The following is a 16482-nucleotide window of genomic DNA, read 5'->3' on the forward strand; positions in this document are numbered from 1 at the left end:
GGTCATCTCTACTGAAGGAAACCAAAAGCTTCCACAACTTTGAATCAAGTAAATCAGATTTCAATATAGAAAAAAACAAACCACAAATAACCCCCAAATTGTATGATTTTGCATGACTGGACTTCACATCATCCAATTACAAAAGAAGTATGCAGAACATGTGATATTCATTCTAGATATGCCTTCTCTGAAGGAAATCCTTCAATGTTAGCTAATATATTCAGACATAATTCAAAAAACTCAGCATCAAGGGAGCTTATTGCATTGTAGATAAACATATCGGTGTATCTCTCATTGAAAAGCAAGCCACTGTCATGGCAAATTCAGCACTTGTGTACTTGCAGGGGTGTTTTCTTTCTTGCTGTGTTGTTGTGGGTTTTTTTAATGAGACAGTCTGAAATTCTGAATTCTGAACTGAAAAACAAAAATCCACAGTGGACTAGAAAGGAGTCTCTCCAGGCAGTTGGCAGCACATCTCTGCATGCAACTGCATGTCTTCTAGGCATAAATTGTATTTGTTCAGAATTTCTAAAGTTGAACACCAGATTCTGCAAATAGAAATACCATATTCAGAGTTACTGAATCCATTTTCACTTACATGGAGTCCTTTACCACTACTTCAACATGGTGAAAGACAACACAGTGGCTAAAAACTGTGTTTATTAGTATCTGAAGGACCCTGTCACTGCCAGAGCAGAAGGGCATGAACTGAAAGCATAGCTCCCAGTCTTTAAATTGCTGTGTGATAACAATGCAGACTGCTCACATATACATTTACATGCATATGGCTCCTCATCAGAAAATGCGTAGGAAGAAAATGTCACATCTGACACCACAGTCACATCCACTGCTCTGACAATATAAAAGCATCACAGAGTGGTTTATGTGACATTACGGCCCTTTAGCATTTCTAAAACAAGACAAAAAAAAAAGAACCCATGGCAAAAGCATGCAAAAATCTGTGTTCTTAGAGACAAGATAGATCTATTTTTCCAACTGTACCTCCATTTTAAATTTTTGAACCTCCAGATTTCCATATTACTTTTGTGGCCTTAATGATTTTGAATTTGTATATCCTGCTTGTATTGAGTGACCTTATTTTTGCACAGCAAAAGGCCTTGTATCAGCATTCTCAGTCCACAGTAAGCCAGTATCCAGGTTTAAACTGGCTGGCTGAAACAGAATGCCAGCTTGATCTTTCATACTGAAATCAACATCACTTACCAAAAAGCAAACAAGAAAGAGAGAGATGACTGTACTGTTTTTCCTTCTAGGATATGGCATTGGCCTTCCCCCAAACTCTCCGCTCACCTCAAACATCTCTGAACTGATCAGCCAGTACAAGTCCAATGGTTTCATGGATGTTCTGCATGACAAGTGGTACAAGGTTGTTCCATGTGGGAAAAGAAGCTTTGCTGTCACGGAGGTAAACGATGAACTTGGGTCACCTGAGTGAGGATTTGTTCAAGTTGGCAACTATTTCCCCTTATTCATAATGTGCAGTGGACATGCCCACGTGACAGAGATGGGTGGCAGCTGAAGGGAAGTGTGAGACTTCAAAAGAGCTGCTAATCCCAGCAGAAGTAAGATCAGAGCATGAGAAAACATCAGTGAGACTGTGCTGCTAAGTTGGGTGTGCAGAGTATGTGTCAGAGAGCTCTTCTGGAGACCAACAGGGGCATTAAAAAACACAATGTGGCCCACTGCATAGCAAACCTATCTGATTCCACTCAGGTGTGTGTGTATCACCATTCACAGAGAGACAGGGAATTCAGTACATCCCAAATTTCTAGTACACCCTGACCACCTCCTAACATGGCAGCTACTTGTACTAAAGAGAGGATTTCAGCCTAGAAATGATCTGCTAAGATACCATGCTAAGCACAGAGGGGAAGTAGGTCTCAATTCTATCTAGATCTAGAGGAGATGAAAGTAAATCTCTATTTATGTCCTGATTTCAAATCAGAGGAGTTGTGTCAGCTCATGGCAGCTGAAGATATAGGCCATTATTTATGAGAAAAAGAAGACTCTTATCAGAATAGCAGTTTTTTGTTAAGTTCCTGAACTATCAACTAAAAAAAGATGAAGTACTGAAGAATCAAAAGCTCCAGCGATGTCTGAAGCTTAAAGCATAGACCTTTAGCTCAAGGTCTGCCAAAAGAGGTAGGTTATGTATTCTCACTAGTACAAAAAACATAGTGAAAGCTCTGCTCTCTCCTTCTCAGAACCTTCAGCCAAATGCCAAAAAACGCTGTGTGTTCTCTGAGGAGGTGGTGGTGTGGCCATTCTCCCATAAAAGAGAATCCCAGTTTCCTGGGGCTCTGACACTGACTTTTCAATGGTCACCTGAGCATCTTGTCTGCAAACCTCTGGCTGCTGACTAATCACTTGAAAGCCAGCATTTTTTAGAGATATGACAATGGAAATCTGTATTTGGTGTTTTTAATACATAGATTGTTGGGGTATTTCTGCATGTCATATTACATTTTTTACTTTTTCATTACAATTGTGTCAATACAAAACAAATTATATTACAGCAGACATTCATAGAAGAAAATTCAATTTATTTTTATTCAATTTATTCAATTTCTTCTTTCCTTTTTTTGTGATTAATTCAAGACAAGAAAGCACATTTAAACAAATTCATTGCTATTTCCGATGTAGCTTATTCTGAAGATTATATTATTATCTAACAAGGGAATTATCTTTTTCTAATAGCTGATATATCTGTTCATGACAAGCACTTCATTCAATGACCTCTTGTTACTCTAAATTTTAACATGATCTTTTGCATTAAATCTCAGGAAAATTACCAGATGGTATTAATTACCTCAACTGTCTTGAAACTCAAAACTCTTACAGCAGAGAAAACTTACCTCCCTAGCAATTCCCTAGAGATGAGACATAAGGAGTTTCCTCTGATCATGAGAGTCTTACCCCAGAAGACGTATCGAGGGCTGTATGCTCTGTATTCCTATGGAAATAGCTAAGATATAGAATCAGTTCTATTTAAAAATACAGTTTTAATTGGTACTGTTTTTCTCCCAGAATATATGTTTTACTCCTTCAAGCTAGTGGTCTGTAGAGTTGGTTGGATACAGCCCCTGGTGGAGGGCATGAGATGATTCCCTGGGCTACAGGAATAAAATATTAGAAATATATATATATATATATATATATATATATATATATTTATATATATATATAAATCATAAATAGGTATAAATATGGGGGGGTCCATGCTTAAAAAGTTACCAACAGAGGTGTGTGATCAAAAACAATTTGAAGACTACTGCTCTTAGCCTTGAGTTCTCATGGCTGTGTCCAGAAACAGAAACTTTTTTCCTGCCATAGCAAATATTACAGAAAATCAGCCCTGGCTGGGCCAACTGAAGAAGTCACATTATAAAACCAATTGAATTTGTGTTTCTGTGGAGAAAAGCAAACACGAGCAACAAGAGAATAAACCTTGCATTCAAACTGGAGAAAAAAATATCTAATAGGTGGTATGTCATTTCTGCAGCTACTCTTCTGAAAGACCTTTGCAATTTAAAAATAGAAGGGAAGACCATACCATTTTCCTGCACGGGTATGGTTAGTACATGATCTCTGAGGCAAACCCAGTTCTTTCACTTTCTTACTTTATCACAAACCCCTTAATGTTCAGTAATGTAATACTGGGTGTCGCTGTTTTCTAGGTCAGCCTTAAACTACCCCATGTTCATGGCCTGGAAAAACCGTGACATGGTTTAAGTACTCAAGGGTTCCTCAAGGCCCACCAACAAAGGGAGAGGAAGTGGGAAAAAAGCTGCTCCAGGCTGAAAATTCAGATTTTGTCCCGTGAAAAGTCCCATGGCATTCTTTTTCTCTCAGTGTTGAGTAGGTTTTAAGGACAGGATTTAAGGAGAGGCTTTAGGCAAGGGGTCACAGCTGGAAGACATGTTATGCTTTAAAGTAATTCAGTTTTTCAAGTGTAACTTCCATGTGATGGCCAGAAAGAAGGGCAGGTGTGGCTGCTCCAGGACTGGTTATCAGACCATAGTCCTCATTTGATGTACAATTGCACTAACCCAACATGTAAAACTGAGATTTGGTTCAGAAAATAAGTTCCAATAGGCTGGTTCAGGTGACTGAATTGAAGGGCTCAGTTCCTGAAGTACAGCAAGGCCAAGCGTAAGTTTCTGCACCTGGGTTGGGGCAACCCCAAGCACAGGGCATGGAAGTGATAAAACAAGGGCAAATGGCCTTAAGGTGAAAGAGGTAGATTTAGATGAGATATAATAACTTTTTTAGGTGGTGACACCCTGGCACAGGTTGCCCAGAGAAGCTGTGGATGCCCCATCCCTGGAAATGTCTAAGGCCAGATTGGACGGGGTTTTGAACAACCTGTTCTGGTGGGTAGCACCCCTGCCTATGGCAGGGGATTTGGAACTATAAGGTCTTTAAGGTCTCTTCAAAACCAAACTATTCTAGTATTCTGTGAATTTAAAAAGTCACTCAAAAACTTTGAACAATTCCTCACATACCGAAAGGTCCTTTCGCAATCAGAAAGAGTGAGCAGAAACATAACACCACTTTTAAGTCTGTGCCTTTGTGAGGTAAGCTCTGCTAAGTCCAGATCTTCATTTGCCTGAATTATCCTGCTTCTGACACAACTCCCATGTGCATCCCTTCCTTTTCGTCCACTCTCTCCTGGCCAAGAACTTGCAGATTTTAGGATGTGCTATTTCATAGCTGGGGCAGATTTACTGAACAGCCAAGCAGCGGACACTCTAAAGCTTATCTTCCCCACTGTTACACCAAGAAGCATGGGAATTATTCTGGGACCTATCTTTGTGTTGGTTTGTATCATTTACTCCTGTACAGTCCAGAAATCTCTCTTATTTAACTCCCTGCTGTCAGTCACAGTAGCATTTAACAGATTCACTGAAGTGTAGACAATGTTCAACACAGAACCAGATAATTAATTTTTGAAAAAGTCTCAGCTTCTCAGTGGGTAGTCATTCACATGGGTTATATACCAAAGTAAGACCCACCAATTGCCTTTTGACAGTTAGAGTAAGGCTCAGTATTTTTCTATGTCTCTTTGATAAATTTGGTCTGTGACACACTGCACCTGTTGACCAAGAGTAATGACCCAAAAAAGGGAATATATGTAGGTGAAATACTGAGCAGTATAGCCTTTAAATGGGGGGAATATCCATTGTCCATTTTTGTCATTACCTCTTTACACTGTACCTGATTCTTATCCGCCTGCCACTCCTGCCCACAGAGGTTAATTTTTCTTTTCTTTATTTTGAGATTAATTTTCTTACTCATAATTTTTTTACTAACCTTACACTGGGAAATCGTATTTCCTGTGGCAGAACTCACTGCCAGCTCTTTCCATCTCTCTCTCTCTGGCACTGAACGAGCACCTTGCTCATCATAAATTGCACTTCAAAACAAAGTTGTTGTGAAAAGGTATGATTCAGCCTGGGGCTGGAAGATCTGAGATGATACCTCAAGCTGAGAAGCCAATAAAGATGAGTTGGAAAGTACAGAGGTCAGAAGTGCTTGACTCTGATGTTTTATATGAACCTCTTCAGCAAAACCACTTACCCAAGGCACCCATTGGATCATTCCTGGGGAATGCAGCTAACTCAGACTTGGAATGAATTGCTGCAGTGATTCCATCTTACCCTCTCCATCACAGGTAATTGTGGATAGCAGTGGTTGTTCATGTTGAGTGCTAGTCACTAACAGTATTGCTTGAGTACTCTTGATTTTAAATTGTCATACTTCAGTTTCAAAGGAATTCCTTTGTAGTAAAATTGGTAGGTCCCCACTTAGGGCAGAGCATGGTCCAGGAGGGAAGAGGGATTGGCAAAGTTGTATTTGCACATGTTACCTCTGGACATGATCAAGTAATTGTTTTTCACTTTTCATACAGTACACTTAGCCCTCCCTCTACCCTACTGTTATTCTAACTAATGCCTCTTCAGAAGGAGCCAGGCTCCTGGGACTTTTCCCTCCATCCCATTAACTCCACCCAAGCTCAGGAGAAGCTGCAGGAAGGTTTTTACAGTGTGAGTGGAAAAACAGTGGCACAGGTTGCCCAGAGAGGTAGTGAATGCCCCATCCCTGGAAGTGTTCAAGGCCAGGTTGGATGAGGCTCTGAGGAACCTGGTCTAGTTAAAGACGTCCCTACTTTGGGAAAAGCTAACTGTGTACACAGTGTTTTTCATTTAGGTTGGCAATGATCTCTAAGATCATGCAGTCCAACCTAGCACTGCCAAACTCACCACTAAACCATGTCCCTTGTTGTCTCGTTTCTGTCTTTTAACTCCCTCCAGGGTTGGTGACTAATCCTCTTTTCATCTCTCATTAATGGTGGGATCCATCGATGGCTCTTCTCTGAAGTCTTTGAAGGAACTTGCTTAAACTCACCATAGCTTCTGCCTGAATCAGTGATCTTTGACCTCAAGATCACATGAGAGGCACAACCAGACAGTGCCTCGTTCATCCTGCCACGATTTTATCCAGTTGTCACCCAGCAAATTTGCCTTTCTGATCTGTATTTTGCCTTGTCCCCTTTAAGTTCAACCATGTGTTTCCTTCTTTTTGTTAACACCTATCACCTGACAACTCCACAGCGACTTTTCTAGCCCTTACCTTGAAGCTCTGGTTTAAGTTTGTCCCTGGTGCTCTGCAGGTGCAGGCACTTCCAGGAAAAAACTGCCCTGTGCTCATAAACAGCAGCTGCCCATCAGTCACCTTTCACAGTACCTTGTTACCAGAGTGTGAAAAACAAACACAAATAACAGGAAAAAATCGTGAAGCCAAGAAAATTTCTTCAGCCTGCACATAGGCTGTCTGGGGAAGAGAGCATATTTAGATTAATCTGTTGAAACTGAAAACAAACAAGCAAAAACCAAACGAAAACACAACAAAAAAAAATTTATTATCTGAGGAGATACTAACAGGGCTTGGAAAATGGATGAATTGAAAGAAACACATTTATTACAAAATGGAGTAGTTTTCCAGTTCTGTACAAAAGTCTTCACAACAAGAGGGGAAAGGAGCTTGTCTTGCTAATGCGAGACAATGATTTACAGTAAATCATGAAATTTGGCACTTGAAACCCTAAAATCATGGTCACTAGTCTTTGCTAAGGATAATCTCCCTAAAGAGATTAAATATGTATTATTTCAATACTGCCACTTCATTGAGAGCACAGAAAGCCATAAGAATAAAAATTAAGTAAAAAAATACTCCACAGCTACAAGAAATGCCACAATAGGGAGAGAGAGAGACATGTTTTAGTACCAGTTAGTTAACTAAACAGAAGCATTAGCATTGGTAGGATATTGCAAACCTACTGAGATGTGTAAATGAGTTTAAAATTCTGCCCTTCATACCTGTTTATCCCTGATAATTCCTTCTTCACACAGGTGCTGCAAAATTTACCTTCCTGATATCAGCAAAGCTTTTTAAAATCCTTACTGGGGAAATACAATAAAAAAAATATAACTTATTATTACAGCTAGCACACACACAATACCACTATTTAGTGTTTGGGTTCAGGAGCATATAGCACCTATATCTGTGTTGTGCCGCCAACCTTCAGAATATCCACAAAAATTTTACAAGCTTCTGATGAGTCAGAGCTGGCTTATTCAGTACAACCAGTGATAGCAAAGCATTTATAGTCTCTTGTAATAGAGAGTAAAACAGGAGCTTTTCGCATGAAAACAAATGCTGAAATCACCGAGTGGTGTTTTTCATCTCTGCTCCCTGTCCCAAAGCAAGCACAAATATCAGAATCTCTCTCTGTCTATCCCCTTGCTTCTCTTCAGGGCTAAAAAAAAAAAAAAAAAAGAGAGAGAGAAAGGCATAAAACTACAATGGAGACAGCAGGAAATGTTTAGGTAGCAACCGCAGATACGGGTTGATAAATTGGAAAAGTCTCTCCGGGGATATATAAAAAAAAGAAGATACCTCCAGTTCTGCTCTTGTATTTGCTGCTTTCCTGAAACTGCCAATTTCCCAATTTGCAAGTGGGAATCAACTTACAGTCTGTTGCCACTGCAGTGCTTAGCACCCATTAGCTGTAATCATCACAGGATTGACTAGGGTTGCTTATTGCTCCAGAACTACCATATGGGTGCAATTGAGTTCTTTGTCCTAAAACACAGGGAGCTACCCCATGAATTTATCATTAGAAAGTTGGTGCAAGGATGTATTTCGATCCTTGCTTAGTACAGAACACACCACATTATGGGCTTTCATTCCTTAAAAAAGAAAATAAAGTAAGATATTGCAGTAGAGAAATTCATCAGTTTGTTTTCTGTTGCCAGTACATACCCCCAACACACACACACCCATTCCCCTGGCCCCTTCAACTTCAGCAGAGAGGAAAACAGTGATGCAGAGAATCTAGTTTATTTCTGTTCTTTCCCCATATATTCTATATATGAACCTAAAAATACATACATAAACTACTAAATAAGTAATAGGTCTTGCTGCTCAAATCTGCTTGAGGCAGTAACAATTAGAGGTGCCTCTATTAGATGGCTTCCTTTATGATTTAACATGTGTGTCTACAGTAATTATAAACAGCTGATAACCAGCCATTTTACAGTAGAATGTAAATGTGCTGATATTGCTATAAATAATCACTTCATACACCATAAAACATGCTGTGCTAATTATTTCTCCCCTACCTGTTTTCCCACTTAATTTAGTCTCAAAAATTTCCCTCTACTATGCAATCTTTGTCAGGCAGCTCTTCCAATGCATTATCTTTTTTATTGCTAGATGAAATATTATTGATGCTTTGTTTTGGCATTTCCTTTCCTAGGAAAAGATGTCTTGCTTGGGACAATTTCAAAAGCTATCCATTACAAGTGAAAAATGCACCTGAGATAGCAGTGCTGGAATTTCTTTCACCTGTTTCCAGGGAAGGTAGAAAACAATTCTGAGGAGCTGACAGGACAGAGATCCAGACCCTCATCAGCATAAATTAGAGAGGCTTTGTTGAAGACAAGGGAATTATTTTTCATGTAAGGAGCTGGCCAAGTTTTCTCTCTGCAGCAGTCCTGGAGTGGGATCAAACACTAACCTGAGGCTGGAGGAGACATCTCAGAATGCAGGAATCCCCAGAGCAGTAGGGATTTTTATTATTATTTTGAATGGCTGGAGTTTTATGATAATACATTAAAGTGAGTTCCTATTCTCAGAACAATATAAGTGCTCCATACCATACAGCAACCAAACACTAGCAGATCTCCCCTGCCTTTGGGGCTATACTGAGGTCTCAGCTCTGAGACCTTTGAGAGAAAGCTCAGACATGGGATCATTTTGATTTTATGCTACCTGGGCTAAAAGCTGAGCTTCGCTGCCAGTTTAAGGAAACAGGTGACACAGACTTCCAGTCAAACGCTTCAATTTTGGAGTGGTTTAAACCATTACCTCCTCATAGTCAGACTTGACAGAGATTCTATGATAAATCCGGTTTCTCTTTCTGGATTACACAGATAGTCATAATAAAGCACAGTGCCCACTACCTACCAAGTGAACAAAAGGAATACAACATGTCAGTTGTCCAGAGTAATAGCATTGCAAGTGTCATCTTCTGACACACAGCTCTACCCAGGCAGTTTTCTCTTTCTTTTTTCTTATTGTTTAGGGAATAACACTGTATAAGAGGAAGACGCAAGTAGAATTTGTATTCTTGGAAATATTTCCATAGTGGTGTGTGGGCAGTAATTATTAGCAAGAGATTTTAGTTATTGATAAACTCACAGCTTAGTTACAGATGCATGAGCATAAACGTACTAAGATTATATGTAACACACAAACCTGACCCACCCATTGCAGTGCAGGTGTTTGTGGTACAGATTGCTGCTGTACAGGGTTTCTTGGTGGTCAAACATGAATGATGTCAATAAGACACTCAAGTTAATTAAAGGCTTCCTACCCTATATGAAAAAGGTAGATCAGCAGAAAAGGGTAGGAGTGTTCCCGTTTTTCATAGCTGCAGTTGGGGTTCCCAACAAACATGACTACAGTCCTGTTAATGTAGGGAGTGAAGTGCCATGTTTGTGCCATTTGTTTCATGAACCTCCCTCAAGGGTAAAGCACAAAAAGAGGAAGTTAATGATCAATTCCCAGAAAACACGGACAGTGAACAGTTGGTCTTGGCTCTCTGCTGATGAAGGACTTGCTCTACAGTTCATTGACTGTATTCTGTCAAGCACTATTTACTTTTACAAATGCAATGACACCACAAATACTGGATTCTTGTATGTGTTGAACACATCATTTCTTTAGGGAAATAGCACAAATTCCCTGGTCTTTGGCTGATTCTCTTCCTATAATAGGTCCTTTGCTCTGACTGAACAATGAACTCTCTGCAGCACAGAAAGGCTTTGTTGTGGACTGTGTCCAGACTATTCTGTTTTATTACATCACTGTGTATTCAGTTAGACCACATTTCCACATGAGAAAACAAAGCATCTGTGACAGTACACTGACAGCCTATTGCATTAACCTCCCCTTTTGATTTTATTCACAGACACTGCAAATGGGCATCAAGCATTTTTCAGGGCTCTTTGTGATGTTGTGCATTGGGTTTGGTTTGTCCATTCTCACCACCATTGGGGAACACATCGTGTACAGACTGGTCCTGCCACGAATCAAGAAGAAATCCAAGATGAAGTACTGGCTCCATACAAGTCAGGTATGTATTCAGAAGTGACTCTGTGAAAGAAGGTCCTGTAATCCTGTGGCTAATTAAGAAAGCCTGCACAAGAACAAGGTATAAAAGGTTGTAAGAGCACTGATGATTGACATTTGAAGTGCGGCAGCAGCTTCTAGATCTTGAAAAGGCTTACCTACTGATGGAATAGGAAGCACAGAGAAAACAGTTCAAATATTCACTGTTGCAAAGCTTACAGAGGCACTTTTCCATTTGCGCTTGTAACCTCAGAGCCCTTTTGAATGACAGAAGCAACAGTGTTGTTATCCTGAACTGGCTAACCAGAACATTTTATCTCACTGTTACAGGTTCCCAAACTTTCTATCCATGCAGGAAGTGCTGGGTAACCTCCTTCATGATTCTAGAGAAACTAATGGGACAAAATTGCTATAGAATTTGATCTAAAGAAAGAAGTTACTTTGCAGCAAAAGGCGCAAAAGGGATGAGCTTCTGTTGCTTTGAAGCTGCACAGTGGAAGGAATCTTTTAGAACATAATGAAGTTTGCCAACACACTTTTTTTTTTTTTTAATGAGGAATTTTTACGCCAAGGATTGTTTGCAAACTATTCATCAACCTTTCAGATTGCCCTTCCTTGGGAAACTACAGGAAAACAGGACAGACAAAGCTTGTATCCTTCACTTGGAAAATAATTTATGTTTAAGTCCATCACAAATGCCCAAATTGTCTACCTATTTGTGGAGCTATTCTTAATCTTGCTTTTACTAATTTAATTTTCTCTCTTCCCTCTAGAGATTACATCGTGCTCTGAACAGTTCATTTATTGAGGAAAAACGTCAGCCTAAGAAAAAAAGAGTCGAAAAGAGGTGGGAAGTTTTCCATGGCTTAAAGCACAAACTATAAAAATTAAATTGAACTTATATATATCATGTCTGGATATCTAGTTATGGATCTAATGCACCCCAAAGATAATAGAATCCAAAAAAAGGAAATAAGATAGAAGTGACAAGGGAGGGAGGCAGAAATAAATTCATTTTTTCCAATAAAGAGTAATAAACCCAGAAATTTTGGGGGTTTTCATGACTGTGCATACAGCTAATAAAAGCACTCCCATTCTAAAGACAGTCTTTGCAGTCTAAGCCCATTGTCCTTCTGTTTAGGTAATTAATTACTCACATACTGAAGCACTGGCAAATAACTAGAGCCCTGTGAGAGCTTCACAGCGAATGAGGGATCAGGCACTAGCATGTTAGAAACTCTTTCAGCTTTCTTATTTTTTAGAATGAGAAATAAGAAAGCTGAGAAGTAGAAAATGGAATCCTTTCAGAAACCTTTGCATCGAACAACTCTTGTTGGAAAAAAAAGTAGGTAACAACTTGCCTTGTTTTTATAGCCTATGTCTTCTGAAGAGAAGATAATCTTGTCTACAGCTACAGGGAACATAAGGCATTGTATTAAAACTATGCATTTGCTCAGTAACTCAGAACTATTAGTGCACTTTTTAAGGACACAGGCAGCAGTGTTGCTTTTCTACAGATAAGTTCAACCACAGACTATTAGAAGTCTTCCAGGCTCTTGATGGATGTTAGGCATGATTGAAACCCACAGATGTAAACACATGTTGTGCTTATTTGTCATTCCTGCACTAATGGCAGCAAAAATAAGTAAGCATCTATAAGCCCCTAGACTGCCTTTATATGCACAGGTATATGCATATATATATATATGCATGCAGTTCATTTCCTCTGTTTATAGACAGGGCTCAAAAAGCACCAACTGAATTATCTGCCAGGTGTTGAGCAGCACAGAAAGTTTCTAACACAAGGAGATAGCCCATAAGCCCCACAGAGAATGGCTTAGGAAAAAGATCTATGCAAATATTGTTTCAACATGGAGAGTGAAGATGTGCTGCTGTCCAAAAACTTCTATCCATACAACATTCAGCCCATGTGTATGCATGCACAAACACACATACACACACACCCCCTTGGCTCTTCTCATGGTCTGAGCTGCTGGTTGCACAGAATTATGGTGAATTTAACTCAACACACACAGTAACGTGATGTCCAGCTTGTCATGAACACTGATGTGGCAAGGCTCAACCCAGAGGTCTCACATCAATTACATTATCACACTTTCTTTTTATTCCTGGTGGAGACTGGGTAGCTATTAAAAGCACCAAGATGTAGAAATGAAGTAGAAAGAATTTGCATTATGCTACTGCTGTTATCCTCACAGAAGAAAATCCACTGGGTTTTTTTAGGTCTAAGTTTTCAAAAACTAGAGGACCTGCTCAGCATCAGTGGCCAAATTGTAAATGGTTTTATTTACTTGGTGAAACTTGAGTATTAGCTGTGGACTCTGGCCTTTGTTAAAATCACCTGCCAAGACTCCCAGACAAAAGCACCACCACTAGCAGAAGCTATGTTGGTTACTAACACCTTATCAAAAAGCTGTTTTGATTAAAAGACTAGAGAAAAACGTTCAGACACCATGGATTAATGGTAAGACTCTTGAGAAGTACTTACAAAACAAAGGGCTGCAGCTTCTCTGAGACAGGTGGTACTTCTCCAAAGCAAGTTGGAGCCCAGGACCCCTGGGATCTTGGGCTCTGCAAAGCTGCACAGCCGGAGGCTGTTTTGGGCACCTCAGCCGCTTGTCACTGGTGGTCTTGTCTAGACCACTGCCTGCGTGGGAATGCAATTCTGCTCTTCGCCTTGAAGGTACTTTGCCAGTTTCTACTTGCCAGGCTAATCCTGTTCCCTGTCTGAAACTTGCTTAAGAGGTACTTGTTTGTTTCATCTCTTTGGGCGATTAATTTGCACCACAAAACACACATCCAAGTTTAGCACAAGACTTGAGTCTTCTGGAGCCATGACCCAGGATGGGGCTGCTGCTCCTGCCTGAAATCTCCCCTCCTTCTTCTCTACCATTCCATCTCTTTGAAAACATTTCCAACTTCCTTTTCTGGAGGCAAGTGAGAAAAGTAGTTATTCCCAGCTCCAGACTCCTCCTGAAACCAGCTGTTTTCAGCAGCCCCAGTCCTGAAACGTTAACCTCCTTCCTTAACCTACTGATTGGTAACTCACTCTAATAGGTGTTTTGTCCCAAGATACCCACAGAAGACTCCGATGACGGAGCACTTTTAGACTTCAGAGTTTGAATCTCAGTTATAAAATGAATGCACACAGATCTATCCCAAAGGTAAAGCAGGTAGGAAAGCTAAGGTTCCTCTCCCACAACAGCAAACTCTGTGTTTACATATATTCCAGTTGGAGAGTGGAGGCTACAGGGTGCTCCTTTGTTTAGGAAGGAACCCTGGGAAATGCACTGATTTTGGAGGGTGGCAAAGTTCCCCCAAAATAAAAGGGAAAAAATTCTCTGGAATCATATTACAGAAATATTTCTGCAGATAAAAAAATCAAGACACTTGCAAAAGTTCCCAAACTGAAATTTCTCCCCCAACATGACAACGCCAAAGTCTCTTGTTCTGTCAGGAAGTTCATGAATGTACCTGCAAGGTTTGGGTACACCACGTCATTGTGTCCATCCTTAGAAATGCAAGTAGCTCTCCAAGACTTCAAATCCAAAGGGCACCCTTTCTCCTTCACCTCTCCACATCAACTCAAGGCAGTCTCTTTCTTCCTCCATGCAAACAAATGCCCAAGCCAGCACAGAGCACTAACATGCAAAGGACTAACATTGTAAACTTGAGCATTGCAACCACAAAATCTTTCACAAAGCTTTGAAGGACTTGCATTTTCCTGAGCTGGAGCTGAGAGGACTATAATTTCATAACTAACAAACAATTCTGGGGAATATTTAGGGTTCTGTTCTAGTCTCTACTGTAGTTTAATCACAAAAATTTGGTCATTTACTCTCATGATTTGTGCTTCACAAGAAAAGTCAATTCCAGGGATAAAGGGATAATATTTCCATGTAATACGTAACAGCAGCCTCATATTTTTGCAGTAGGATGGCTCACAGGGGAGGGCTGCACACACACAAGACCTGACTCTGATGTGGCATTAACCCCCATCTCTCTGTTCAGGTCCCACATAGGGAACAGCCAGCACACCGTGTGGAACACCGCCAATCTGCGCAACTGCCACCGGAAAAAATACGTCTGTACGGACCAAGGGCAGAACGAGGTGACAATCCGTCAGCACCAGGACATCCCCCTGCCACAGGTGAGGAGGGAGGCCCCGGCTTCCTTAACCACCAATGGGAAAGCAGAGTCCCTCAACACTGCAAGAACCTCAGTGATGCAGGAGCTCACTGAGCTGGAGAAGCAGATTGAAATCATCAAGCAGGAGCTGCAGCTCGCCATGGACAGGAAATCAGAGCTGGAGGAATATCAGAGGACAAACAGGACTGCAGAGCCCTAGGCCAGGACACCTGGGCCCTTCCACCTTTTCTTCCTCTTCTCCCCTATTCCTCTGTGAAATTTGTAACACACTTTTGTAATGCCAGAAAGGGGTGCAAAAATAAAGCAGGCAACGTGCTCTTCATGGGAGCAGGATTGCAGCAGCCCACAGCCACTGCCACCCTCCTGAGTCCTCCTTTCACAGCAAGTTTCTCATTCTCCTGGAAAACACCAGCCATTCCCAAGGGACTGGAGAAAAAAGGAGCATCCAAACAGCAAGCGTTCCTCATTCCTCCACTTGACAGTACAGTGAGGTTCCCACCTTTTCAGCCCTTTCTGTGCATTAATTCACAAAAAGACAAAAGAAAAAAAAAAGGGAGAAAATGTAAACTGCTCATTGGAAGCATGCCCCTTGTTGGTACATTTTTGTTGTGTTATCTGTGGGTTTAGTCTGTGTTCATACGAAGGCTCCTCACGGATGCCTCATTATGCCAGGTGCTAGTTCTGTGTTGGCAGTCCCTCCCCTCCTGGCACAGAATCTCAAGACAAAACTCTTGGTGGCAAACCCAGTACACACCACTCCCTCAGCTCTGTCAGAACAAAAGCAGATGTGGCTGCTCTGAGACTGTGGTGAAGGAACTCACCCAGCTTAAAAAATAACTTGGCAAAAACCAAACCACCACCTCCGTCTGCTTCCGAGCCCAGGCTTGGCTTCCACTGCACCCAAGGAGCAGCCATGCAAACAGCTGCACCAGCAGGTGGGAAGGGATGGATTCACAGTGGCACACAGCAAGGATATGGGGAAGAGAGGGGTGGCAGTACTGTAAATCAGTGTTTACCTCAAAATGTGAAGTGTTTTGCCATTGTGAAACTACTCCCTTAATATTCACTATCTTCAGCTGACAGTAGGGTTCTTCCTCACAGACGAGGTGACATAAAGGGGATCTTGTCCATTATTCATTTCATCAAAGTGAAAGGGAGGCACAAAAGCCTCCCTACAGATGAAGGAGAATGAGAGTTGTGGTTTCGAAGGCAATGTAACGGGCACAGCCCTCGCCTACCTGGATGATGGGTAGAGGGGAAGGAAGGGTAAGCTGTTGAACATCTGAATAAATATTTCATCAACCCAGCTGATTCTGTCTTTTGAGTAGGTTTTCTATCAATTCTTAAACACAGCTTCCCAACCCATCCTATATTACAGAGAAAAAGAATGTCTGAATTAACTCTGGTCTCTGAGATACCTTTTACCTCCCTTTATCTCCAAACACCTGCATGAATGTTGCCCGGGGTGATGTTCTTGTCAGGTACAGTTTAAATGCCACAGGCAGATCTAAAACTGTATTTTACCTTTTTGCACCTCTAACTTTTGAAAAACCCCTTGCAAATGAAAAGCTCTGCACAGACCACTAAAAGCTA

The 16482-nt window shown here is 40.9% G+C and overlaps 1 protein-coding gene across 4 annotated transcripts in view; it reads left to right on the forward strand.

Annotated features, from left to right (window-relative positions):
- Window positions 1–16200, forward strand: part of GRIN3A (glutamate ionotropic receptor NMDA type subunit 3A) — a 66893-nt gene extending 50693 nt beyond the window's left edge. The window contains exons 6-10 of one of the 4 annotated variants that reach the window (XR_003530978.1): window positions 1275–1426; window positions 10559–10723; window positions 11493–11566; window positions 11982–12064; window positions 14752–14836. Coding sequence is in view for 1 of the 4 variants with exons in the window: in XM_027663810.1 (XP_027519611.1) it covers window positions 1275–1426; window positions 10559–10723; window positions 11493–11566; window positions 14752–15088 (728 nt within the window). In the remaining 3 variants the exon portion in view is untranslated. Of the gene's footprint in view, window positions 1–1274; window positions 1427–10558; window positions 10724–11049; window positions 11567–11981; window positions 12065–14751 lie in introns of those variants that run through there. The other 3 variants (XR_003530979.1, XR_003530980.1, XM_027663810.1) reach the window with 3 other exon arrangements.
- Window positions 16201–16482: the final 282 nt, after the last annotated feature.

The sequence above is a fragment of the Corapipo altera genome, unplaced genomic scaffold (genome assembly GCF_003945725.1).
Source record: "Corapipo altera isolate COAL_440 unplaced genomic scaffold, ASM394572v1 61153, whole genome shotgun sequence".
In the NCBI taxonomy this organism is placed as follows: domain Eukaryota; kingdom Metazoa; phylum Chordata; class Aves; order Passeriformes; family Pipridae; genus Corapipo; species Corapipo altera.